This window comes from Megascapheus bottae, chromosome 7 (genome assembly GCF_031878675.1).
Source record: "Megascapheus bottae isolate mThoBot1 chromosome 7, mThoBot2.hap1, whole genome shotgun sequence".
NCBI lineage: Eukaryota > Metazoa > Chordata > Mammalia > Rodentia > Geomyidae > Megascapheus > Megascapheus bottae.
The window spans coordinates 66,213,918-66,238,684 of NC_143515.1; the positions used below are offsets into that span (position 1 = coordinate 66,213,918).

General features: G+C 45.7%; 1 protein-coding gene and 1 long non-coding RNA gene across 4 annotated transcripts; one reads left to right on the forward strand and one right to left on the reverse strand.

Annotated features, from left to right (window-relative positions):
- Nucleotides 1–1,010: 1,010 nt before the first annotated feature.
- Nucleotides 1,011–22,029, forward strand: Gtf3c2 (general transcription factor IIIC subunit 2). 3 transcript variants are annotated; one of them, XM_090337279.1, is made up of 20 exons: nt 1,011–1,336; nt 8,206–8,475; nt 8,648–8,966; nt 9,228–9,359; nt 9,687–9,975; nt 12,343–12,437; nt 12,790–12,867; nt 12,998–13,096; nt 14,197–14,424; nt 14,576–14,687; nt 14,893–15,001; nt 16,732–16,757; nt 16,923–17,052; nt 17,356–17,500; nt 17,585–17,746; nt 17,924–18,011; nt 19,156–19,284; nt 20,136–20,288; nt 20,437–20,544; nt 20,829–22,029. In XM_090337279.1, exons 2-20 carry the CDS (start codon nt 8,229–8,231, stop codon nt 21,045–21,047), a joined length of 2,868 nt encoding a protein of 955 aa, XP_090193405.1. In that variant the 5' UTR covers nt 1,011–1,336; nt 8,206–8,228; the 3' UTR covers nt 21,048–22,029. The 3 variants fall into 3 exon arrangements, with proteins under 3 accessions (XP_090193405.1, XP_090193404.1, XP_090193403.1); XM_090337278.1 differs by having other exon boundaries at nt 1,258–1,336; nt 9,687–9,774; XM_090337277.1 differs by lacking the exon at nt 9,228–9,359 and having other exon boundaries at nt 1,258–1,336; nt 20,829–22,028.
- On the reverse strand, nt 18,407–24,677 carry LOC150060968 (uncharacterized). Its single transcript, XR_016536283.1, has 2 exons — nt 24,244–24,677; nt 18,407–20,600 (listed from the first exon to the last, which is right to left on the reverse strand). It is a non-coding gene; the product is annotated as an uncharacterized LOC150060968 (long non-coding RNA).
- Nucleotides 24,678–24,767: the final 90 nt, after the last annotated feature.

Genomic DNA, 24,767 nt, shown 5'->3' on the forward strand with positions numbered 1-24,767 from the left:
TGGATTGGCTTTGAACTGTAATCCTCAGATCTCAGCCTCCTGAGTAGCTAGGATTACAAGTGTGAGCTACTGCACCTAGCCTTAGAGAGATTTTTGCCATAATTTAAGTCAAAGGTAGCCTAATTAAAGACAGCTGAATTGAAGAGCTAGCCTTGTTCTGTTCAAAAGTGAAAGCTTGAAACTAGAGTTCCCTATCACCAAAGTGGGTAGAGGCTGACATCTAAAGAAGGAAGGGGACCCTGTTCAAAAGTGAAAGCTTGAAACTAGAGTTCCCTACCACCCAAGTGGGTAGAGGCTGACATCTAAAGAAGGGAACCCTTTCATTAGATCTTGACCTGCATGTATATACATATGTGTATTTTAAGTTGTTTTTTTTTTTTTTGAGACCATCTTATGCTGTCCAGGTTAAGCTGAAATCCTGGATGTCAGACTCCTAACTAGCTGGGACTACTGCTGCACCTAGCTTTCTCCCCTAATTTTCTTACACGTTTTCTGCAACCACGGAATTAATTGGCAGACTAATCTGGGAGGCAGTCGTTGGCTTACTGCACCCCTTCCTGACCACTTATATACCCTTTCTTCTCTCCTGGGTATGTGGAGTCCTGTGAGTCTTTTATGGCTTTAAATGACAGGAACATTGGGTTGCATCCCTTCCTTCACCGGGCTCCTCCCTCGCAGGCCATTTCACAAAGAACGGGTTGCAGCTCCTCCGGAGTGCCATACTTCTGCTCCTCCCTTCCAGGTCCTTTTCCCAGTTCCTTTTCGTTTTCTTCCGGCCCAGGGTCCATCCCAGACTTTAGTAGTGGCAAAAGCTAGACTAATCCCCTGACGGCTGGCAGCTGGCTGCTGGTTGGACTCCGAGGCCGACGGCTTGGGTTGCAGTTAAGATCAGGCTGCAGATAGGTCTGGCGCCGCCCCCCACGGCCGCACCTGGGCGGAAGGGCAGTGCCAGCGAGCGCTTAAAAGGGACTGCCGGGACTCTGGGATCACGTTCCAGCGGCTCCAGTCGAGACCCGTAGGGGTGTGAGGGCCCTCGCGCGGCTGCGCAGGCGCGGGTACCCCAGTCGCTGCAATTCCCAGAAGGCTTTGCAGCGTCCCTACGCCGAGGACGTCGCGCTCCAGACTCGCGGGCGCCAAAGGGCTCAGACAGCCGCCGCGCTGCATTATGGAACACAGAGTCTAAAAAACACTGAGCACGAACTCCCCGACCGAGCTCAGGCTCTTCCTTGGCCGGGGGCGGGGCAAGGAAGAGCCGATATAAGGTTTCGTCATAAAACCGCGACCAGACAGGCGGCGCCATCTTCGAACTTGGACTTCCGGAAGGACTTTGGCGCGGGTAAGTGTACCGCAGCGGGGTGTGCGGGGGGCTGGCGATTACTCCTCCCCTTCTTTTGCAGTCGCGCGGAGACTTTGGGAACCAACTCCCGACTTCGCTCTTCCCCCCGGGCGCGGCGGTGCGCCCTCCGGACTCTGCGCTCCCGCAGAAATCCATCACGTTCGCACCTCCTTCCCCACCGTGGCCACCGAGCGTCCCCCATCTCCGAGCCGAGGGTCTGGCCTACTTCCTCCACGCGGTGTTGTAGCCTCAGCGCCGTGGTCTTTGCGCTCTTGGACCCGGCTAACCTACAGTGGCCCTCAGTCTTAGGGAAGTCGGGGTTCGCCGCCCAGGCAGGCTAGTGGGGAAAGCCGCCCCCACGGCCAGGCTTCCGGGAGGGCAGGCGGTGATCTCTGAAGTGGTGGCGGTCCTTTCTGGTGTGTCCCAGCCCCTTTCTTGAGATGGCTCTAACCCCAGGGATTGTGCCCCGCGCGCTGCAGTCCCATTGGCGCAGCCAAGGGCCAGTTATGTTTCCCTGTCAGTTCCTTGTATACCGCGCAAGTTGGCTGACTCCTGGGGAAGATGGTGGTAGTGACTTCGGTCCACTCGAGGTAACTCGCTTTTGCTGGAGAAGTGTAGGCAGTGAACCGACATCTTCAACCGAGGCGCTGTGGTTACACAAGTCTTGCCAAACATCACTTTTTGCCGTTCTAGTTTTTGTTTTTTTTTTTTTAAGTTTAAATGGACTTTAAACTATGGACTGATATGATGGGTTACAGTTTTTGTCTTATTTTTTTCTTTGTGCTGATACAAGGCATGAGTACTGAGCATGAATGCAGTCCCTGAGGCTAGTTAGTGCTCTATCTCTTGGATCACACCTCCGCTTATGGCTATTTTTGTTAGTTAACTGGAGATAAGAGTAGGCCTGGATTTCCTAGCTAGGCTGGCTTCGAACCACCATCCTCAGACTTCAGCCTGTTGAGTAGCTAGGATTGTAGGCGTGATCCTTTGCACCGGGCTTCATCCTTTATATGATTTTAGTTTCTTTCCCTAAGTTTTTTTTTTTTTTGACTCGCCATTATCTTATCTCTTTGATCTCTTGTTCCTTTTTTCATTTTGTGCATCGCCTAGGGCTTGAACTTAAATCCTAGGCACTGTCCTGATCATCTTTGCTCAAAGCTAGCTTTGGAACTTGAGCCACAGCTCTACTTCCAACTTTTTTGTTAATTGAAGATAAGAATCTCCTGGGTTCTCTTTCTGCTGCTAGTTTCAAACCTTGATCCTCTGATCTCAGCCTGCTGAATAGCTAGGATTATAAGTGTGAGCCACTGTGCCTAGCTATGTTGGCTGGCTGGCTGGCTGGCTGGCTGGCTTTCTTTCTTTCTTTCTTTTCTTTTTTTTTGCCAGTCCTGGGCTTGAGCTCAGGGCCTGAGCACCACTATCCTTGGACTTTCTCAAGGCTAGAGCTCTACCACTTGCGCCTCAGCACCACTTCTGGCATTTTTCTATGTATGTGGTACTGAGGAATTGAACCGGGGTCTTTGTGCATGCTAGGCAAGCACTCTACCACTAGGCCAAACTCCCAGCCCCTTTTTCTTTTTCTTTTTCTTTTTTTTTTTTTTTGTGGGTTATAGGGCCCGATTCTGAGCCTGGGCGCTGTCCCTGAGCTCTTCTCAAGGCAAATGCCCTACCCCTTGAGCCACAGCCCCATTTCTAGTTTTCTGGTGGTTAATTGAAGATAAAGAGTCTCACAGACTTTAGTGCCCAGGCAGGCTTTGAACCAGGATCTTTGTCTCACCCTCCTGAGTAGCTAGGATTACAGGGGTGAGTCACCGAGACTGGCCCCTTATTGAGTTTCTTGAAAGCATTGAGTCTGGTGGCTCCCTTCAGCCTAGTTTGTGTTGCAACCCTCCCCACACCTCCCAGTTTTTCTGGAGTTTTTTTGGGGGGGCTGAGGGGGGGAAGGGACAGTCTTGGGACTTGAACTCTGGGCCTGGGTGCTGTCCCTGAGCATTTCTGCTCAAGGCTAGTACTCTGCCAGTTTGAACTACAGCTCCACTTCCAGTTTTCTGGTGGTTTATTGGAGATAAGTTTCAAGGGACTTTCCTGCCCTGTCTGGCTTCCAAATGCTTTCCTTGGATCTCAGCCTCCTTGAGTAGCTAGGATTACAGGGGTGAGCACCCCCACTTTATACTTTGTTTCTGTTCTTTGTATAGTATATGTAATAGTAGGTTTCATATTGGATCCTCTGTGCCTACTGTTCATTGAGTGGTTTGGTTTTAGCAGGTTTTCACTTACCAAAGAACAATGTAGGTAGATTGCTTGACTTCATTTTTCCTCATCTCTATCATGTGTATAGTCTCTGTAGTACATGTTACATTGTTTCTTTAGTATTATAGTTAAGTGTGTTGGCTATTGTAGCTGTTTGTAAACTTGTTTATAAAGTGTAGCTTCTTCAGAGAAAACAAATAGAAACTGATTTCTGCAGTTGTTTCTTTTAAAATAGGGCCTTTTTTTTTGTATTTGGTTTTCCGGAGCCTCTGCCATACCCCTGAGCCACAGCCCCACTTCCCATTTTCTAGAGATTAATTGGAGATGAGTTTCAATTTTTTTAGTGTTGGTGCTGGCTTGGAACTGCTATCCCAGACCTCAGCCTCTTGAGTAGCTAGGATTACAGGCATGATCCATCCTGCCCTGTGCCAGGCTCACTGAGGCAGCCTTTATAAGCGTGGAAGTTCCTTTCTGAACTTTTTCTCCTTTGTCCCAGGCACGCTGGTTGTTCTGAGCTAAAACTGGGCTTTTGAAGAGTTGTGGTTGCTCAGGCTTTTGAGATTGTAGTCATTGTTTTCAGTCCGCTAATCTTTTTTGGTCCATAGGTTCCCTATCTGATTATCTGAGTTTGAAAAGATTCATGACAATTTAGTTCATTCTTAAATGTGGAAAAGGCTGAGCATAGTGGCTCACACCTGTAATCCTAGCTACTCTGGAGGCTGAGATCTGAGGATCTTTTGTGCCACTAAAGGACCTGAGACTCTTATCTCCAATTAACCTCTAGAAAATGGAAAGTGGGGCCTGGCTCTAGGATAGGGTGATAGTCTTGAGCTGAAGTGCCTAGGGACAGTGCCCAGGCCCAGGGTTAGGGTGGTAGCTTTGAGCTGAAGAGCTCAGGGACAGCCCCCAGGCAGAATTCAAGCCCCATGACCCACCAAAAAAAAAAAATGTGGAAAAGGTCTCTTTTCTCTCTTGGCAGTACTAGGGCTTGAACCACATGGCTTTGTGCTTGTTTTGTAGGCACTTTACCACTGCCTACATGGCCTTTGACTAGGTCCTAGATCCACATATTTTAGACTTACTGGAGTTGTTGGCATGACAAGTGTATGCCAATGTATCCAGCTGAGATATCTCCAGTTGAGTTAGAGTCTTGGATTTTTTTTTTTTTTTTTTTTTGGCCAGTTCTGGGGCCTGAGTACTGTCCTTGGGCTTTCTCAAGGCTAGAGCTCTACTACTTGGGCCATAGCACCACTTCCGGCTTTTTTTTTTCCTTTTTTTTTTTGGTAGGTTGTGGAACTTGAACTCTGGGTCTGGGTGCTGTTTCTGAGCTCTTCAGATCAAGGGTACCGCCCTACCCCTTAAGCCACAATGCTACTTCCAGTTTTCTGGTGGTTAATTGAAGATAAGAGTCTCACAGACTTTTAGTGCCAACTGGCTTTGAACTTTGATCCTCAGATCTCAGCCTCCTGAGTAGATAGGATTACAGGTGTGAGTCACTGCATCCAGCCTGGCTTTTTTTCCCTCAGTCCTGGGGCTTGAGAACTATTCTTGGGCTTTCTCGGGGCTAGCACTCTACCACTTGAGCCTTAGCACCATTTCTGGTCTGTCTGTCTGCCTTCCTTTCTTTCATTCTCTTTTTTTTTTTTTTTTTTTTGGGTGAGTCATGAGACTTGAACTCTGGGCCTGGATGCTGTCCCTAAGCTCTTCAACTCCAGGCTACCATCCTACTCCTGGGTCTGGGTGTTGTCCCTGAGCAACTCCAGGCTACCATCCTACTCCTGGGTCTGGGTGTTGTCCCTGAGCTCTTCTGTTCAGGACTACCTCCCTACCCCTGGAGCCACAGCCCCACTTCCCATTTTCTAGTTATTAATTGGTGATAAGAGTCTCATGGTCTTTAGTGCCTGGGCTGGCTTTGAACTGGGTTCCTTAGATATCATCTTCTGAGTAGCTAGTATTATAGGCATGAGCCACCACCCCCGCGTTGCTTTTTCTATGTATGTGCTACTGAGGAATCAAACTTGGGTCTTCGTGCCTGCTAGGCAAGTACTCTACCATTAGATCAGTCTCCCAGGCCAGTCTTGGACTTTTTGATCCTTTCTATGGGTTGTTTTGGGTAGTTTGAGTTCAGAACCTGAATGCTAACCCTTAGCTTTTTTGTTCAGTGCTGATGCTGTACCACTTTAGCCATACTTCCACTCACCTTTTTGCTATTTCATTGGAGATAGTCTCATGGACTTTATCCTACCTGGACTGGTTTCAAATCAAGATCCTCAGATTTCAGCCTCCTGAATAGCAAGGATTACAAGTGTGAACCATTAGACTTCTTCCTTCCTCCTTTCCTTTTCTTTCCTTTTTTTTTTCTTTGTGTGTGTGTGTGTGTGTGGCAGGGGGAGGGTACCAGTCCTAGATCTTGAACTTAGGGCCTAAACACTGTCCCTGAGCTTTTACTCAAATATAGCACTCTGCAATTAGAGCCAGAGCTCTATCAGAGTTTTGGGTGGTAGTTTATTGGAGATAAGAGTCTTATTGGGGAGCCGGGAGTTTGGCCTAGTGGTAGAGTGCTTGCCTAGCATGCACGAAGACCTGGGTTTGATTCCTCCGTACCACATACATAGAGGGAAAAAAAAAAGCCAGAAGTGGTGCTGAGGCTCAAGTGGTAGAGCTCTAGCCTTGAGAAAGTCCAAAGACAGTGCTCAGGCCCTGAGCTCAAGCCCAGGACTGGCAAAAAAAAAAAAAAAAAAGTCTTACTGGTTTTTCTATATAGGCTGGCTTTGAACCACAATTCCCAGATCTCAGCCTCCTGAGTAGTTGGGATTACAGGCAGGAGTCACCAGTGCCTGGCTGGTTTTTCTTTTTGTTTTTGTTGGTAATAGGGATTGAATTTAGGGCCTGATGTTTGCTAGGTAAGTGCTTATCATTTTTGTCTTGGTTATTTTGGGGACAAGGTTTTGCCTGATGCCAGGGCTGACCTGGACTGAGGTCAGCTTCCCTGTGTATCTCGGAATGACAAACATGCACCCTTGAGACTAGCCATTTTGCTTCATCCATAGCTAGGATCACAGATGCACACTGTGGAGCTCAGCCAAAAGTCTCTTCAATAGGATGTTTTTGTTTCATAGCTTATCTGACACCACCTTCTCCCATTCTTTCAAGTATAAGATTGATATCTAGGTTCCAGAGAACTTCTTTCATTACTCTTTTTTTCCCCTTTAGTACCAGAGCTTAAATTTAGAGTTAGTGCTCACTTGGCTTTCTTGTTCATAGTTGGAACTCTTTTAACTTCAGCCACTCCACCATCCTGACTTTTTGCTGTTTAGAGATGCATTCTCTTGGACTTTTCTGCTTTGCTGGCCTTGAACTATGGTCCTCTAGGTCTCAGCCTTCTGAGTAGCTAGGATTACAAATGTGAGCCACTGGTGTCTGGGTACTATGACTCTTGAGCCTGTTTCTTTTTGTGTGTGTGTGGGTCATAGGCCCTGAACTAGGCCTGGTGCTGTCCCGCTGTCCTTGAGCTCTTCAACTGAGGGCTACCACCCTACCCTTGAGCCAAGCCCCACTTCCTGTTTTCTGTAGGTTAAATGAAAATAAGAGTCTCAGGTCCTTTTGTGCTCGGGGTGGCTTTAAAACTTGATCCTTAGATTTCAGCCATTTGAGTAGCTAGGATTACAGGAGTGAGCCATCGCACCAGGCTTGAGCCTGTTTCTTGATTAATATTTATAAAAATGAGTATTAATTCTAGGTATCTTCCAGTTTGAGAAGTTTTTGTTTTTATTTTGTTTTTTTTTTGTTTTTTCTGGCCAGTCCTGGGGCCTGAACTCTGACTTTCTCAAGGCTAGATCTCTACCATTTGAGCCACAGCACCACTTTCCAGCTTTTTCTATATATGTGGTACCGAGGAATCGAACCTGGGTCTTAGTGCATGCTAGGCAAGCACTCTTACTACTGGGCCAAACTCCCACCCTAGTTAAGTTTTAAAGTATCTATTCTTGATATTTATTATATCATATTACAATGGCATTGCTATAGTGCTAAAGCTGGCCCCTAACTCCTGGGTTTAGTGATTTTCCATCTTTTCTAGTAGCTGGGACTAGCATGTATCACCACACCACGCTTGGCAATTGTTATTTATAGTCTATTTTTATCAGTTGTTAGTGTTTCCTAGCCTGTAATTTATCTCTTCCTTTTTGGAGGAAGTGGTGGTGGTGGGAGATATATATGTGACTCACTTTACTGTTTTTTCAGGAAGAGGAGTTAAATAATTGTTCATTTATTGAAATATCCACACAAGAAAATGTGTGACTGTTAAATAATATGTGTAAAACCTAGTATTGTGTTTAGCACATAGTAATCATTTAATAGATGGTAGCTTATTATTTACTTATTTCTTGTTTGCTTCACTAGAATATGCATTTGTTAATGGCAAGTACCTTCCTTGTCTATCTTATGCAGTTATACCAGGTATTAGAACAGTGCTTGAAATAGAAGGTTCTGAGTAGTTAGTATGAGTGAATGAATGAAGAGCTTGGGTTTCTGATTGGGTGGTAATAAAAGATAGAAAAAGAAAAATCTGAGCCTATACAAATATTTTCTGCCTTTCACATTGATATGTCTTCATACAGGACAGCCATTTTGGGGGGTGCTGATGGATACCTGCGGGGTCGGCTATGTTGCCCTGGGGGAGGCCGGCCCCGTGGGGAACATGACTGTGGTAGATGCTCCTGGACAAGACGTGCTAAACCAGCTTGATATCAAGGGCTCCTCAGAAGCAACCAATGTGGAGGCTTCCATAGAGATGTCACTGCCTACTCCTTTGACTGGATTTGAAGGTTCTCCTGATACAAGGCTTTTTCCTCCTGACCAGGAAAGCCTTTCCAGACTGGAACATGAAGGTAGGTACCTTTAGGCTTCTGTTGATTATTTTTCCTCTTGGCTCCTCATTCTTAGCTTAAGATGAAAGAGCAGTATGAGTTTGCAGGATCTTATAAGCCTGGGTGTAGTATAATCTATTCCAAAGAGGTTTGTGCTCCAATCTGATCTCACAGTCCATATTCTTCTCTACAGATCTTTCTTCAGAGATATCAAAGATCTCAAAGCCTAGGGCTTCACAGTCTTCCCGGAAGAGAGGTAGTGGGACACCAAAAGGCCCCAGAAGGCCCCAACAGCGTAAAGCTCCATCAGCCCCTCTGGTTCCTGCTCTCTTAGATCAGTCCAACCCTCTATCTGCCCCTGTGCCTAAGAAACGAAGTCAAAAGTCTAAGGGAGACCTGCTACTCCTGAAGTTGTCTAAAGGTCTAGAGCAGCCAGAGTCTCCACATCCAAAGAGGCCCCCTGAGGACTTTACCTCTCCTGAGGAACGACCCCGCCGAAGGGCTGCCCAAGTGTAAGGATTGTGGGGCATGGCCTGGTGGAGGGGGTGGAGGTGAGGGGATGAGGGTGGAGCAGATGTGGAAAGATGGGAAGACTGCTGCAAGGTATCAGGTAAGCCGGGGAGGTGTCTGGTTGTGGGGTCGTGGGTACTCCTTTAGCTCTCACCTTAGCCACTTTTATGGTATGTGTTGCTAACTTTTTGTATCTAAGAGGCTTCTTTCTGCACCTCATATTCCATCACATTTTTTGTTTGTTTTTGTTTGTTTTGAGACAGGGTCTCGCTATGTAATAGACCAGGCTGGCCTGGAACTCGCGATCCTCCAGCCTCAGCCTCCCGAGTGCTGGGATTACAGGAGTGCACTACAACACCCGGCTCTCCATCACATTTTTCGCAGACTTCCCCCAGGTCTTCATTGCTATTTTACCACCCAGTATATCTCAGTATTTATGTGCCCTTCCTTTCATTTCCCTTGCCCTTTATGTTCTTTAATATGGTAGAGTGACAAGTGCTTTGGCTTTGGAGTTGAAAGACCTAGTTTCAGATTCCTTATCTGTTATCTGACTTGGCAAAGCCAACATTTAATGTTTCATGTGTTAAGGAGGAAGGGGAATTTAATTGTTACTTCACAGGGTTCCTGGGAGGATCCAGTGAGATGGGAATCGGTGAAATGTGGGGAAATAGGCTCTCAGGTAAAGGTTTGTGAGGATAGCGCTGATTCTTCCTACCCCACAGGGCACTTCTGTATCTTCAGGAAGTGGCTGCTGAAGAGCTCTCCACAGCTGTTCCTACTCCGGTGTCTTGTTCTCCCAAGAGTCTCAAGGTGAGCAGCCCCACCAAGCCGAAGAAGATCAGGCAGCAGGCAGTCTGCCAAGGTGGAGATGAGGATGCTGCTGTGCAGAATGAAGGCTTTGTCCTCAAGGTTGAGGCTGAAGAAGAGGAAGAAAGTGAGGGCCCAACTGAGAGCTTTTCTGATCCTGAACCTGCAGCACCACGAAGCACTACACGAGGGCCCATACCAGGGGTAATGAGAATGGACAAGAAAGTAGATGGGAAAATGGGGGCTTTAGGGGATCAGCGCCATTCCCCAACATAGCTTTGGCTCCGTTTTGTTTTCATTTTTAACTTTTTAAAGGGACAGCTTCAAATACAAGATGTTAGGGCAATTATAGGGAAAATGTGTACTCATCACAGAAGATGATTATAGGGAAAGGGTATAGTAAACAAGATTAACCAATAATTGATTATTCTGTACTAGGAAACATAATTGTGAACAGAATTTTGCCTGAAGTTTCAGTGAAGTCAGTGGTAGACCAGGACACTAGGAGCAAATAGAGGAAAGATGATTAACTGCACAATACAAAACTTACTATTATAATGACTGAAAATGTATAAATTCACCTTGCCTTAGTGACTCACAGGAGACTGTGATCTGAGGGTTGTTGGCATGAAAGTTTGAGTATTTGTTAGGTTGTGCAGCTGTCAGGACTATCCTTTTCCAGAACTTTTCATCATCCCCAACTGAAGCTCTGAATAAGAAAATAGGTCAGTCTGTCTGCTGGTGGGTGATACCTGTAATCCTAGCTACTTAGGAGTCTGAGATCCCGAGGATCCTGGTTTAAAGCCAGTCTGTGCAGCCTGCAAAACTACCGGCATAAAGCTTAGCTTGAGATTGTGGCTCAAGAGGTAGAACAGCAATTAAGTAAGTAGGCTAAGCAAGCTCATGGCCCTAAGTTCAAACTCTGGTAGTGACAGAAAGAAAGGAAAACAGGAAAGGAAAAGTGAAGGATGGGGAAAGAAGGAAAAAGAGATTTGCAATCCACCATTGCCAATGAGAGCCAGATAAGAGATGAACCATGCAGGGAAGGAAGTGGATGTAGAGGCCAGTGAAAGAGACTGTGAGAATGAATAGGACTTACAAGAAAGGAAGCCTCTGGTTAGGAGTTCATAGCTATGTGGTAGCACCATGGAAAGTAAATGGCAGGGAGCATGATGAGCTAGCTTTCAGATAGGTGGAGCTGACACTCCTGTGCTACCTATGGGCCACAGACTGGAGATATTTAGACACAGTTATGTATATGGGGCCAGTTCCTTACTTGCCTCCATAACATTAAAGGGAGCACTATAACTCTGAGACATAGATAAATAGTTGATGATTTTTTTAAAAAAAATTTTGTGAGTCATGGGGCTTGAACTCTGGGCCTGGGCACTGTCCCTGAGCTCTTCAACTCAAGGCTACTGCCCTACCCCTGGAGCCACAGCCCTACTTCCTGTTTTCTAGTGATTAATTGGAGATAAGTCTCAGGGTCTTTAGTGCCTGGGCTGGCTTTGAACCATGATCCTCAGATCTTATTTAGGTAGTGGGTTTCAGTCCAACGCATTACTTTATGATTGTACCTTAATACAACATCCAAAATATCAAGGTTTTAAATAAAAATAGAACTTTTGCTATTTCTTCACCTTCTGCTGGCACTGGTCTTTGAACTCTGCCTGAGGCTTGCTTGACTTAGCTGAATTTTTTGTGCAGACTGGCTTCAAACTACTGTCCTGGATTCCAACCTGCTGAGTAGCTAAGGTTACAGGTGTGAACAACTGGTGCTTGGCTTTGGTGGGGGCGTTACTTTTTTTTTTTTTTTTTTTCTTTTTTTGGCCATGGGGCTTGAACTCAGCCTGGGAGCTGTCCCAGAGCTCTTCAGCTCAAGGCTACCGCCCTACCTCTGGACCTAGGCGTTGTCCCTGAGCTCTTTAGCTCAAGGTTACCACTCTACTCTGGATCCAGTCCTCACTTCCTGTTTTCTAGGGGTTAATTGGAGATAAGAGTCTCAGGTTCTTTAGTGCCCGGGGTGGCTTTGAACCTTGGTCCTCAGATCTCAGCCTCCTGAATAGCTAGGATTACAGGCATGTGCCACCATGCCGCCTTGGGGGTGCTTACTGATAGGGATTTTTTTCCTTTTGCCTCAGACTCTACTGTGGCTCAGCACAGCATTGTATGCGACTAAAACTTACAGAAAAGTTAATAAGCCAGATTACATTTACTAAGATATAAGTTTGATAAAAATATCACCTTAAGCCCTGGGACGTGGGATGAGATTACAGACAGACAGAGGGGGGGGGGAGGGAGGGAGGGAGGGAGGGAGGGAGGGAGGGGTAGGTAGTGGGGGTAAGGGAGGATGAATAGAGTCTTCATAGAAGAATTTACAACTTTAATGGAGCTGAGAAACAAAACATGAAGAATCCTTATGATTGAAGCAAAAATCTTTTAAGATGCTGAATGGTACTGGTTGGAGGGTAAATAATGCCAAAGAAAGTAAAAATTGGTAAAGCTGTCTTTTGGGATTTTCTTTAGGCTAGAATGCTCTTTCCCTTACATTTTTTCCAATTTAATCCTCAGAAGCAGAAGTTACAGTACCGAGGCTTGGCTCCCAATGGCTTACCCAATTACATCATGGCTCCTGTTTGGAAGTGCCTCCATCTCACCAAAGACCTGTGAGAATTTGGGGCTGGAGGGGAAGGGGCAGTATAGGAATGCCAGGACAGTCTATAAAGAAAAGCGCTCCTGGGTGGAGCACTAAATGCATGCTGCAAAGGCAAGGGCTCTTTAAAATGAAATAAAGGCTGGGACATAGTTCAAATGGTAGAGCACTTACATAGCAAATATGAGTTTTTGAGTTTTATGTTGTGATAGTAATTAAACAGTTCTTAATATGAAATTTGATAAGTTCTGGTTCTCAATTATACTGGCTCCATTGGTCAAATGCTGGTGTATAAGACAGCATAGGCCACAGATAGTTCATCTACAAAATCTCTACTTCTTCACTGATGCTTCTGTCTTTCCCAGCCGAGAACAGCAACATTCATTCTGGGAGTTTGCTGAATGGATCCCTGTAGCCTGGAAGTGGCAATTGTTATCTGAGCTGTAAGTTGAAACCTATCCCTGAAGTTGAGGCTAGATGGCAGAAGAGCAACATAGAACTGTAGATATATAGTGGGCATCCTGGAATGGGTGAAACTTCCAAACTTAGGCTATTCACTATGCTTTCTCCCAGTGAGGCAGCTCCTTACCTGCCCCAGGAAGAGAAGTCTCCATTGTTTTCTGTACAACGTGAAGGACTTCCTGAAGATGGCACACTCTATCGCATAAACAGGTGAAGATTAGAGCTAAGCCTTTTTTTTTTTTTCCTGATTCTAGGAAACAAAATTAGGAAAAACGAATGTTGAAAGGGATATCAAATTAGCTCTGTTCTTTCCCAGCTGCTGGACTTATTGATTCTAAGGACAGGCATCCCACTTGACGCTAATCACCTCTTTCTGGTTTGCAGTGCTCAGCTCTAACAGGAGGATTAGGGAAACTAGGGGAACTCAGGGTCAGACCAGTTTATATGATAATATACTCAGCCCTGGAGAGAGTGGTATAGTAATTCTAAATTAAAAGCCTTTACCTTCTCCCCCCTCCCCCCCCATCTGAGGGCTTGATCTCAGGGCCTGAACACTGTCCTTGGACTTTCTTAAGGCTAGTGCTCTACCACTTGAGCCTCAGCACCACTTCCGGCTTTTTTTCAGTGTACGTGAAACCGAGGAATTGAAGCTGGGTCTTCGTGCATGCTAGGCAAGCACTTTACCACTAGGCCAAACTCCCGACCCCCTTGAGTTCTTTTTGTTCATGGCTGATACTCTGCCACTTTAAGCCACAGCGCCACTTCTGGTCTTCTGGTATAATCAGAGATAGAGTTTCACAGACTTTCCTGCCTGGAATGGCATTGAACCACTATCTTCAGATCTCAGCCTCCTGATTAGCTAGAATTATAGGCATGAGCCACCAGTGCCTAGCAAAAGCCTTTTTTTTTTTTTTTTTTGGTATGGCTTGAACTCTTGGCCTGGGCCTTGTCCCTGAGCTCTTCAGCTCAAGGCTAGCGCTCTGCCCCTTGAGCCACAGTGCCACTTTCCAGTTCTTGGTAGTTAACTGGAGATAAGAGTTTCACAGACTTCAGCCTCCTGAGTAGCTAGGAGTACAGGTGTGAGCCACTGGCAGCGCCTACCAAGCCTTCTATTTTTGATGATGAGCTGCAGCTAAGAAGACATAAGGAAGGAAAGGGCAAAAGGGAAGAAGGTGCAAGTGGTGGTGAACACTGCTCTCACCTATAGACTGTTCTTAATTTTTTCAGGCTCTTGCCTAAGCCAGGTACCTGCTCTAGTGGAGCTCCCATTCTGTCCTAACCTTTTACTAATGTCTTTGACTTTTCTTTAGGTTTAGTTCGATCTCGGCACATCCAGAGCGCTGGGATGTATCCTTCTTCACAGGAGGACCACTCTGGGCTCTGGACTGGTGCCCGGTGCCAGAGGGATCAGCAGCCTCGCAGTATGTGGCCCTTTTCTCCAGCCCTGACATGAATGAGACACACCCACTGAGCCGGCTTCACTCAGGCCCTGGGCTGCTGCAGCTCTGGGGCCTTGGGACATTGCAGCAAGAAAGCTGGTGAGGTGGGGCTGAAACACTGCCAAGGGTAGGTGGGTGAGGTAGAGAGGATGGGGGAAGGCTTGGATTGGGCTGAGACAAGGAGAGTCGATCTCCAGTAGCCCTAGCCTGCTCTTCCTACCCACTGTCCCCACATGCTTTCTCTCTCCAGTCCTGACAATAGGGCTCACTTTGTCTATGGGATTGCTTGTGACAATGGCTGTATCTGGGACCTCAAGTTCTGCCCCAGTGGAGCATGGGAGCTTCCGGAAACCTCTCGGAAGGTACTTCCGTGACTGTGGGATGGCCCTGGGAGTTCTCAACATTGGAGGAAGGAAGGCTGGATTGTGGTGGATGGAGATTTCTCAGCAACTCCATGTCATGTTTTCAGGGATTAGCACCTCAAGTTTTCTGAGAGGCACCTACAGGCAGCAAGCCTCAGCCATGGGCATCATCTCTCTTTCTCTCTCTCTTTCTCTCTCTCTCTAGTCTCCTCACCTGCCTCGGCTGGGTCTCTTAGCTCTTGCCTGCTCAGATGGGAAAGTGCTGCTGTTCAGTCTGCCGCATCCTGAAGCCCTGCTGGCTCAACAGTCTCTAGGTGAGGAGCAGAGCAAGTAAACAGAACTGCAGTCATGGTTGTGAAGCTTGCTTTCTCTGAAGCTCCTGTAACACAGAGCCTTAGTTATACCCACACCCAGATTGTGACATGATTTATTTGCTCTTGAGTTGGATCTTTTACTTGCAGAGTTATAGGTGTACTTTTTTAGCTCTTTAGGTTTTATTACCCTTTATTTTTTTGTTCTGTGCAAGATATTTATTATTTATTTTTAATAGACAAATTAGACTATTTCTTTATTCTTTATTTCTTTATTTTTTATTGTAATTAATAGAAGGGTTACATTATATTTGCCAGATAGACAGTGCATTACTTCATATATATTGATACCCTTTCTTGTGTCTCGGTCCCCATTTCCCTCCCCCCACCCCATTACCCTTATTTATTACCTGGTCAACCCCTTGCCTTTCTTGCTGTCCTGGTTAATTGGTTGTATAAAGAGCTACTATGGGCTAAAACCAACAAGAGTGAACTCCTCTCTCTGTCCTATTGTTGTTCCTCAGTTCTCTTTTTTTTGTCCAGTGTGGGGCTTGAACTCAAGGTCTGGGTGCTGTCTCTGAGCTCTTTTGCTCAAGGCTAGCACTCTATTACCATTAGAGCTACAGGCCATTTCTGGTTTTCTAGTGGTTAATTGAAGATGAGTCTCACCAACATTCCTGTCCAGGCTGGCTTAAAACCATGATCCTTAGATCTCAGCCTCCTGAGTAGCTAGGATTACATGCATGAGCCACCAGTACCTGGCTCCCTAATTCATATCTCATACCCTTTTCCTGTACCATTATGCATGTACATGGACAAAAAAATCTCTATTGTCAATACAGGGAGAAAGAGTTCAGGTGAACAAGATGAGGGAAAGGTCAAGAAAAGGCAGCTTCTATGTGTTGGATGTATTTGTTTTTAACACTGTTGAGAATGAAGAGAACATCTGGGCATAAGCCCCAGGTAGTTCTAGTTCTGTACATGATGGTCTGGTGGATGAGAGGATTAAAGAAGGAATAGGAAGTAAAGAAGTAAAGAATGATGATTCTCCCCTCCTACTCCCTCCGCCAGGAAGTTTGGTTATAAAGGAGAACAAATAAGTCAAGAGTGGTAGCTGGGTTGATTAATGGAGGAAAAATGTTTTTTAGGTATGCTTATTTGTAAAGGAGATATAGGACAGGATTATGTGGGAATATGAAAATGATCCATGGGCCGGGAGTTTTGGCCTAGTGGTTAAAGTGCTTGCCTAGCATGCACAAAGACCCGGGTTTGATTCCTTGGTACCACATACATAAAAAAAAAGCCAGAAGTGGTGCTGTGGCTCAAGTGGTAGAGCTCTAGCCGTGAGAAAGACCAAGGACAGTGCTCAGGCCCTGAGCTCAAGCCCAGGACCGGCAAAAAAAAAAAAAAAAAGAAAAGAAAAAGAAAATGATCCAGCAGGGAAAGCACAGGTGGGTAATACAGGAGAAAGGAAGAATACCAAATGAGCATAATTCTAGAAATAATGAAGAGAGCAGAATCAAGGGATTAACCATTCTGACAGGACAAGAGGCAATATCAAGTATAACAGATAGAGATGGGGACAGATAAATGAGAAATGTGGAGAGATAAAGGCTTTCTCAAAGGATATGGGAAAGTTGTCTAGTATGGGACTTTTAACTTCAGAATAAGGCCTGGCAAGAGCTCAAGCCTCTGATCAAAACCAATCAGCCACTGCTCTTCTTCCCTTACAGATTCAATGAGACCTGCCATCTATAAGGTGAGGAACCTGTTACCTTAACTGAGGCTCCACTCTTAGAACCTCGCCTTACAAATTCTACATTGAGTTGTCTTGTCCCCCCCTTCTTGATTAAGCACTGACTTGAACCTTTGTTCCCCCAAATTAAGATTCCTAACCCTAGTCCCAGCTCTTCTGTCTTTGTAGGTGCAGTGTGTAGCAACTCTTCAGGTGGGGTCTATGCAAGCTTCAGACCCGTCTGAGTGTGGTCAGTGCCTTAGCCTGGCCTGGATGCCTACCAGGCCCCACCACCACTTGGCTGCTGGATACTATAATGGTAAGAGCCAAATAGAACATAGCTATTTTATTTAGTTATTTAATTTAATTTTATTTTATTTTTTGCCAGTGCTGGGGCTTAAACTTGGGGCCTGGGTACTGAAACTGATGAGCTCTTTTACTTGAGACTAGTATTCTAGAGTTTTTTCTACTCAGGGGGAAACAAATGTAGATGGGAGGCTAGGAGTTGTAGCTCAGTGTTAGAGCTCTTGTTTAGCATGTATAATCTGTGCATTTCAGCCCAGAGAAAGAAAAGAAAGCAAGAACCTGCCTTTAATGTCTACATATTCTGTCTCTGTTCCAGGCATGGTGGTGTTCTGGAATCTTCCCACTAATTCACCCCTGCAGAGGATACAGCTTTCTGATGGCTCCTTAAAGCTCTACCCCTTCCACTGTTTCTTAGCCCATGATGAGGCTGTACGTACAATTCAATGGTGCAAAGCTAACAGGTATGAAATAAGATGTGGAGAGGGAAGGTGAAGATAGGACAGGCTGTTTGAAAATTCTTCTGATTTGATCTTGCATCTTTTCAGTCATTTCCTAGTCTCTGCGGGAAGTGACCGGAAAATCAAATTCTGGGATCTTCGACGACCTTATGAACCAATAAACTGTATCAAGCGCTTCTTGAGTACAGAGCTGTCCTGGCTGCTACCCTACAATGGTGTCACTGTGGCTCAGGACAACTGCTATGCCTCGTACGGCAAGATGGAGATGGCAGTCCTGGGGAAGGGGCCTAGGGTCGGGAGGTGCAGCATCCAGATTGTGGGAAGAGGAGGGTTGACAAGTTCACTGAGGCTCGAATTCTGGAAGAATTTGGGGGAAAGAAACATTTAATCTTGGAAAATAAGATTTTATTTCCTATCTTCATACAGATATGGACTCTGTGGAATTCATTATATTGATGCCGGTTACCTTGGTTTCAAAGCCTACTTCACTGCTCCTCGAAAAGGCACTGTCTGGGTGAGCCTCTCTTCCACAATCTTCATTACACAGGGAAATGCCATTTACTCTAGCTATATTGATAGTCAGGAGCAGGTGGGGTTGGTGGTTTGAGCACACGAGTGTGATTACAAGAAACTTTTGGGAGTTCTAGCTTTGAACTCAGGGCCTGAGCACCATTCTTGGGCTTTCTCAAGGCTAGAGCTCTACCACTTGAGCCACAGCACCACCTCCAGCTTTTTCTATGAATGTGGTACCGAGGAATTGAACCTGGGTCTTCATGCATGCTAGGCAAGCACTCCACCAATGTACAGAGGGGTTCCAGTTACATAAGTCAGTTAATGAATGCATTTCCATTTATCCAGCGACATCTCTTCCATTACTTCACGCAACTTTTTTTCTTTCTTTTTTCTTTATTCTATTTTTTTTTCCAGTCCTGGGTCTTGAGCCCAGGACCTGGGAATTGTCCTTGAGCTTTCTCAAGGCTAACACTCTACCACTTGAGCCATAGCACCAATTCTGTGTATGTGGTACCAAGGAATTAAACCCAGGGCTTCATACATGCTAGGCAAGCACTCTGCCACTAGGCCACACTCCCAGCCCCTTACACAACTCTTTTTGCTCATGGCTGGCATTCTGTCTCTTGAGCCATACCTCTACTTCTGTTTTTTTTTTTTTTTTAATCTTTTTTCTTTTGTTCTGTTTTTATCTGTCAGTCCTTAGGTTTAAACTCAAGGCCTGGCATTGTCCCTGAGCATTTTTGCTCAGAGGTAGCACTATATCACTTGAGCCACATCTCCTTTTCTAGATTTTTAATAGTTCATTGGAGAAAAGACTCTCACTGATATTCTTGTCCAAGCTTGCTTGGTACCACCATCAGATTTCAGCCTCTTGAGTTGCTAGGGTTATAGGCGTGAACTATTGGTTCCAACCACCCCCATCACTTGGCTAATTGGAGGTCAGTGTCTCATAAGGATTTCTCTTTCTAGGCTGGCTTCAAACCTAGGTACTCAGTTCTCAGCATTTTGAGTAGCTAGAATTATAGGTATAATCCAGCGGTGTCCAACCAAGCACTCGTTTTTGTGTCCTTTTACCCTCAGAGTGCACTCATTATTAGTTTACAGAGATGAATATGTAAATTATCTTTTTATTTTATTTTTTTAAGAGTCTTTCAGGATCTGACTGGCTTGGGACAGTAGCTGCTGGAGACATATCTGGGGAGCTTATTGCAGCTATATTGCCTGATATGGCATCGAATCCAGTAAATGTCAAGAAACCTGCAGAGAGAAGATTTGTAAGTATATGAGTATCTAATGGCATTAGATCTAATGCCATTACCATTTGTTCAATCCTAATCCAATGTCCTGGCAAATTCCTGGTAGAATACAGATTAGTACTCAGTTTTCTGGCCCCAGTCTTCTGTGAAAGACAGCATAGAGTTGTGTGTGTGTATGTGTGTAAATGTACCAGGACAGGGGTTTGTGCCCAAGGCTTTGTGCTCTTGGAGTGTCCTGAACTCTTTCCTGCTTATGCTGGCTTTGAACCCTGATCCTCATATTGCAATCTCCTGAATAGCTAGAGCTACAGGAATAAGCTCTTGACTTTGGCACAGAATTTTGTGTAATCTTCCCTGCATGTTACCATTGAAGCTGTGTGTGGGTGTGGGTGTGTGTATGTGCTCGCGTTTGTGTGCGTGTATGTGCATTGGTACTGGTGTTTGGACTGTCCCTGAGCTTTTCTTTTCAAGGTTAATGTTCTACCACTTGAGCCTTAGCTTCACTTCCAGTTTTTTTGGTAGTTCATTGGAGATAGGAGTCTCATGAGGCCAGGAGTGTGACCTTGTGGTAGAAAGAGTCACAGACTTTCCTGCCCTGGCTGGTTTCTAATAGCCATCCTCAGATCTCAACCTCTTGTGTAACTGTGGTTACAGGCATGAGCAACCTAGTTCCATGTCATCATTGAGTCTGGTTTTTGTTGTTGCTGTTCTATGCTAGTACTGGAGCTTGAACTAAAAATTCAGAGTCTTGATGTCTTACTCATTAAGATTTTGCTACCCAAAGCCAGTTTCCTGTATGTTTTCCCAGTTTTCTATGTGTTTTCCTTTTCTTAGTATTATAAACCCTAATCTTTACATCTCCGTTATAGCCTATATATAAAGCAGATCTGATCCCATATCAGGACAGTTCTGAAGAACAAGACTATGCTTCTGCTTCATCTGGGACTCCCAACCCTCCCAAAGCTAAAACGTATGCTGAAACCATCAACCATCACTACTTGCTTTTTCAGGACACAGATTTGGTAAGTTAAGGCTATGAGAATGGGTGTGACATTAGAAAAGGTAGAAATCTTTAGTCCTTGTATAGTAGTAATTTTTAAGGAGTTTGAGGACAAAGATGCAAAACTAAGAAGCTGCTTCCTTTTTCTCTCTTCTGCTTCTGTTTCTCAGGGTTCCTTCCACAATCTGCTCCGTAGAGAGCCAATGTTGCGTATGCAGGAAGGAGAAGGGCATGCGCAGCTTTGCCTGGACAGGCTGCAGCTTGAAGCTATTCATAAGGTAAGAATTGTCTCGTCTTCTTTGTCCTGCATTCTCATTTTCTCCCAACTCCAGGCCTGTTATCAATGATATGAGATGAAAAGGAGCAGATCAGTAAGGAGGAGGACAGCTTTGCCAGTTCCTGGAGCATAATAGACGTACTTCACTCATTGGTTTTTCATTCCTATCTCTCTCACCTCATCAAGGCCCTCTCAGATTTTTGTTTTATGCAATCTATTTTTGTTTATGCATCAGACTAAAACACCACTCTAATCCTCTCTTCGCGTTTTTATTTCTTTGCACAGGTACGTTTCAGCCCAAACCTGGACTCCTATGGATGGCTGGTATCTGGGGGGCAGTCAGGGCTGGTTCGGATCCATTTTATCCGTGGACTCACCTCCCCATTGGGCCACCGTTTACAGCTTGAAAGCCAAACCCACTTCAGTGCTATGTTCCAACCGTCCTTTCCAGCGGAAGGGCTGAATTTCCCTCCAGCCAGCCATTGCTTTTTGCCCAATCCCTAGTCTTAGTCTACACAGGACCCTTGACATGAAGTCTGCCAAGAACAAATGGCCTCCATGCACAGAGCCATAGGAACTGGGCCCTTCCTGGACAGTGATGGTGCCAGGCCTGGAGTTTTAGGCCTACCTCCCCAGGACTCCTTAAGTCCCTGTCCTTCCACAGACTACATAGCCTCCTGCGGGTAGGGGGGCTCTCCTGCTTCAGTGATTTCTTTACCTAAAATGATGGCTCACAAGAAACACTCAGGCCTGGCCTAGGCTTGGGAGTCAAATTGCTCATATTGAGCATGTTGTGAAGTGGGTAAAGCTAAGTAAAGGTACTGGGTGTTTTTGAGACCACTTGTGAGTGGGTGTTTGGAGAATCAGAAAAGGTATCGGCTTGAAGGCTCCTTTTTCAGGATCCAGTGTTACTGCCTTCCTCTGCTTCCTCTTCAGAGGAACCAACACACAGGCCCAAAAGTGGTGACAGTAACTAATTGGACTGAAGCTGCTTATAGTACTTTGAGGAATATCACAAACACCCTACCGACAGAGTAGTGGCTTAGCTCTTACTTGCTCCTGCTTATGAAATATTCCCAATCACTGGTCAATTGACCATACTTGAACACTTATAGAAGAGTTTTTGAAACCTTTCTTTAAAGCTGGGCATGATAGTACATGCCTTTAATCCCAGCATTTGGGAGGCTGAGGCAGGAGGATCATGAATTCAAGGCCAGCCTGAGCTATATAATGAGACCCTGTCTCATAAAACAAAACTTTTATATCAAGTTAGAATATACCTTTATTAATTTTACTCATGGGTGTTAGGAAACCTAGTTATTCTTCCCTGTGACTACCCTTTTAAGTAGTTAACAATAGCTATCATGTGTTTCCCAAGTCTTTTTATCCTCTAGATTAAATATCTTCAGTTATTTGAACCATTCTTTTACACGTCATTATTTTGGATCCTTTATGATATGGTCACCTTGTTGTCTTATTAAACATGTTTATTTAAACTCTATAGGAGGTATTCAGAACTGAAGAATAATAATGTAATACTGTATTGTTCTCTTGATAAGAGTGCTCTGGTGGGATGCTGCACACTCACTGTCTACAATCTAACACAGCTTTCTAAAACACAGGCACGCTCCAGCCTTGAGTTGCACAGGAGTACACGCTAAAGCTTGAAGGGAGATGGGTGATAAGGGGTTTCTAGCAATGGAAAAGTAGGCAGCTGGCTCCCTCTTGGAGTGGATTCAGATTAGTTTGCTGGTTCTGGTATTTGAGAAAAAGTTTCTGCCTATGTAGGAAAACTTAGGTTAGAAAAACTTCAAGAAATGAATCAAAAGCTAGACACTGAGCCAGGCATTGGTGACTCACACCTGTAATCCTAGCTACTTAGGAGGCTCAGATTTGAGAACTGAAGTTCAAAGCTGCCTGGGCAGGAAAGTCCCTGAGGACTCTTATCTCCAGGTATCTCCTAGAAAACTGAAAGTGGTGCTGCAGCTCAAAGTAGTAGAGGGGCAGCCTTGAGTTGAAGAGCTCAGGGAAAGTATCCAGGCCTAAAGTTCAAGCTCCCCAATCGACCAAAAAAGAAAAAAAGAGTTTGACACTGCTGGCTCACTCCTATAATCCTAGCTACTCCATAGACTGAGATGAGAAGAATGTAGTTTAGAGCCATCTTGGACAGACAAATCCAAGAAAAACATCTCTAGTGAACAAAAAGCTGAAACTGGAGGTATGGCGCAAGTGGTGTAGCACCAGCTGTGATGGGGGAGAGGGGAGAGACAAGCAGTAGAGCAGTAGCTTAAGGCCCTGAGTTCAAACCCCAGTATTAGCAACAAAGAAACTTTTTTTTTTTTTTTTTTTTTTGGCTAGTTATGGGGCCTGAGCTAGAGCTCTACCACTTGAGCCACCCACCACGTCTGGGTGCCGAGGAATCAAGCCCCTGTCTACTGCGCATGCTAGGCAAGCACTCTACCAGTAGGCCAAACTCCTGGCCAGAAAAACATCTTTTAAGTAATTCAGTCCCCTTGTAGCATAGAAGAGGAAGCACACCTGGAGGTAGCCCAGGTCTACTAGAAGTGGAGGGACTGCACCCTGTGGAGAGGAAGTGCAACAACACTATTGACCCAGCTTTGTGCTGGGTTGCTTTGGGGGGGGAGGTTGTCACAGGGCTTGAACTCAGCCTGGCGCTGTCCCTGTGCTCTTCAACTTAAGGCTACTGCCCTACTCTTGTGCCAAACCCCACTTAACCATTTTCTAAAGGTTAATTGGAAATAGTCTCAGGTCCTTTTGTGCCCCGGCTAGCTTTGAACCGTCGATCCTCAGATCTCAGTCTCCTGAGTAGCTAGGATTACAAGCATGAGCCACCACATCCCACTTGGGTTGCTTTTTGAGCTGACTTAACAGAAAATGCCTTCCATTGCACAACTTTGTTCCTTATAAATAGCAACTCCTTGACACTGAAGAGTAACCTTTTTTCTCGTAGGGGTAGAAAAGAACTGCAGCTGTAGGTTGGTGCCATCCACCCTGCTTTTGACAATCTAAACAGTTATATAACTACTACAAATTGGTGGTGGGATTTGAATCCAATGTCTGGCAAAAATACAACTTTTCTAGACTGCTATATTTGGTCTACTAGAATTACTATGGTAAACTCTACCGTGGTAATTTGAAACTAGGGACCTTTTAGGTAAATGCTTGTGACACTGGGTTCTCCATCTCATTCTCCTGATTTTGCGGCAAGATTCTTCCTGCCCTAATCCTACAGGAGTTAAGTAAATGGGCTGAAGGTAGGCAGGTGAGCAACTTGGAAAACATGGCTCCTGCCAGCCTGATTAGCCAGTTGTCAAAGAAATTCCCCAAATTCTAGAAAAGATATACTATATTAAGCTCAGGTAATACAGCTCAAAGGGCATTAGTTGGCTTATTCAGTCCACAAGCCTTGCCCCCCACCTGTAATCCTAGCTACTCAGGAGGCAGAGATCTGAGTATCGCTGTTCAAAGTCAGCCTAAAGTCCGTGAGACTTATCTCCAGTTAACCATTAGAACAGGGGAAGTGATGCTGTGACTCAAGGGGTAGGGCTGTAGCCTTGAGTTGAGGAGCTCAGGGACAGTGCACAGGCCCTGAGTTCAAGCCCCACGACCGACCAAAAAAAAATTCAACTCGTTTTCGATCGTGAGCCCATGTTTAAAATGGCACTTAAAGTACTCGCACCTGGTACTGATACCACGTCTACATCGGCAGCGGCACTGAGGGAGCCAGTGTAAGACACCAACTCCATACTTCACAGACAAGGCATTTTGGTTCCAGTGTGGCGACCAGCACTGCGGGCGGGGCCCATTACCTCGCCAGTGTCTGGAAGCACTTCAGCAGGCCAGTGCTTTCCGTGAGGCAGAAGGCCGGCGACAGGTACGAACGGGACCTGCTTCCACCAGCTCTGGAGTTCACAGTCGAGGCCGTCCTTCGGACCCCAACGTAAAGATACGCAAGCCTCAGTGACCCGTTTTCAAAGGGCTCCTGAGACTGGAAAGACGCGAGTCCACACGAGGGCCACCGAGCGGGACGCCTCACAGGAAACGGCGGACGCCGTCCCCGCCCAGACAGGGGTGGGGGGCGGGCTTTGAGGCGGAAGTCCGGGCCAGCTCCGGTCACGTGCGGGGCTGCAACGGCCCCGCGCGGCCGCAGGTGAGTGGCGGGCCGTCCGCCGCGCTCGCGCCTGACTGCCTGCGGCGCCTGGG

What these genes read in the sequence shown, in the direction of transcription:
- Gtf3c2 (XM_090337279.1), top strand. Translation starts at nt 8,229, where the DNA reads ATGGATACCTGCGGGGTCGGCTATGTTGCCCTGGGGGAGGCCGGCCCC. An exon ending in GCTGGCTCAACAGTCTCTAG is followed by an intron (nt 15,002 to 16,731) that starts GTGAGGAGCAGA and finishes CTTCCCTTACAG; the next exon opens with ATTCAATGAGACCTGCCATC. An exon ending in CAATGGTGCAAAGCTAACAG is followed by an intron (nt 17,501 to 17,584) that starts GTATGAAATAAG and finishes GCATCTTTTCAG; the next exon opens with TCATTTCCTAGTCTCTGCGG.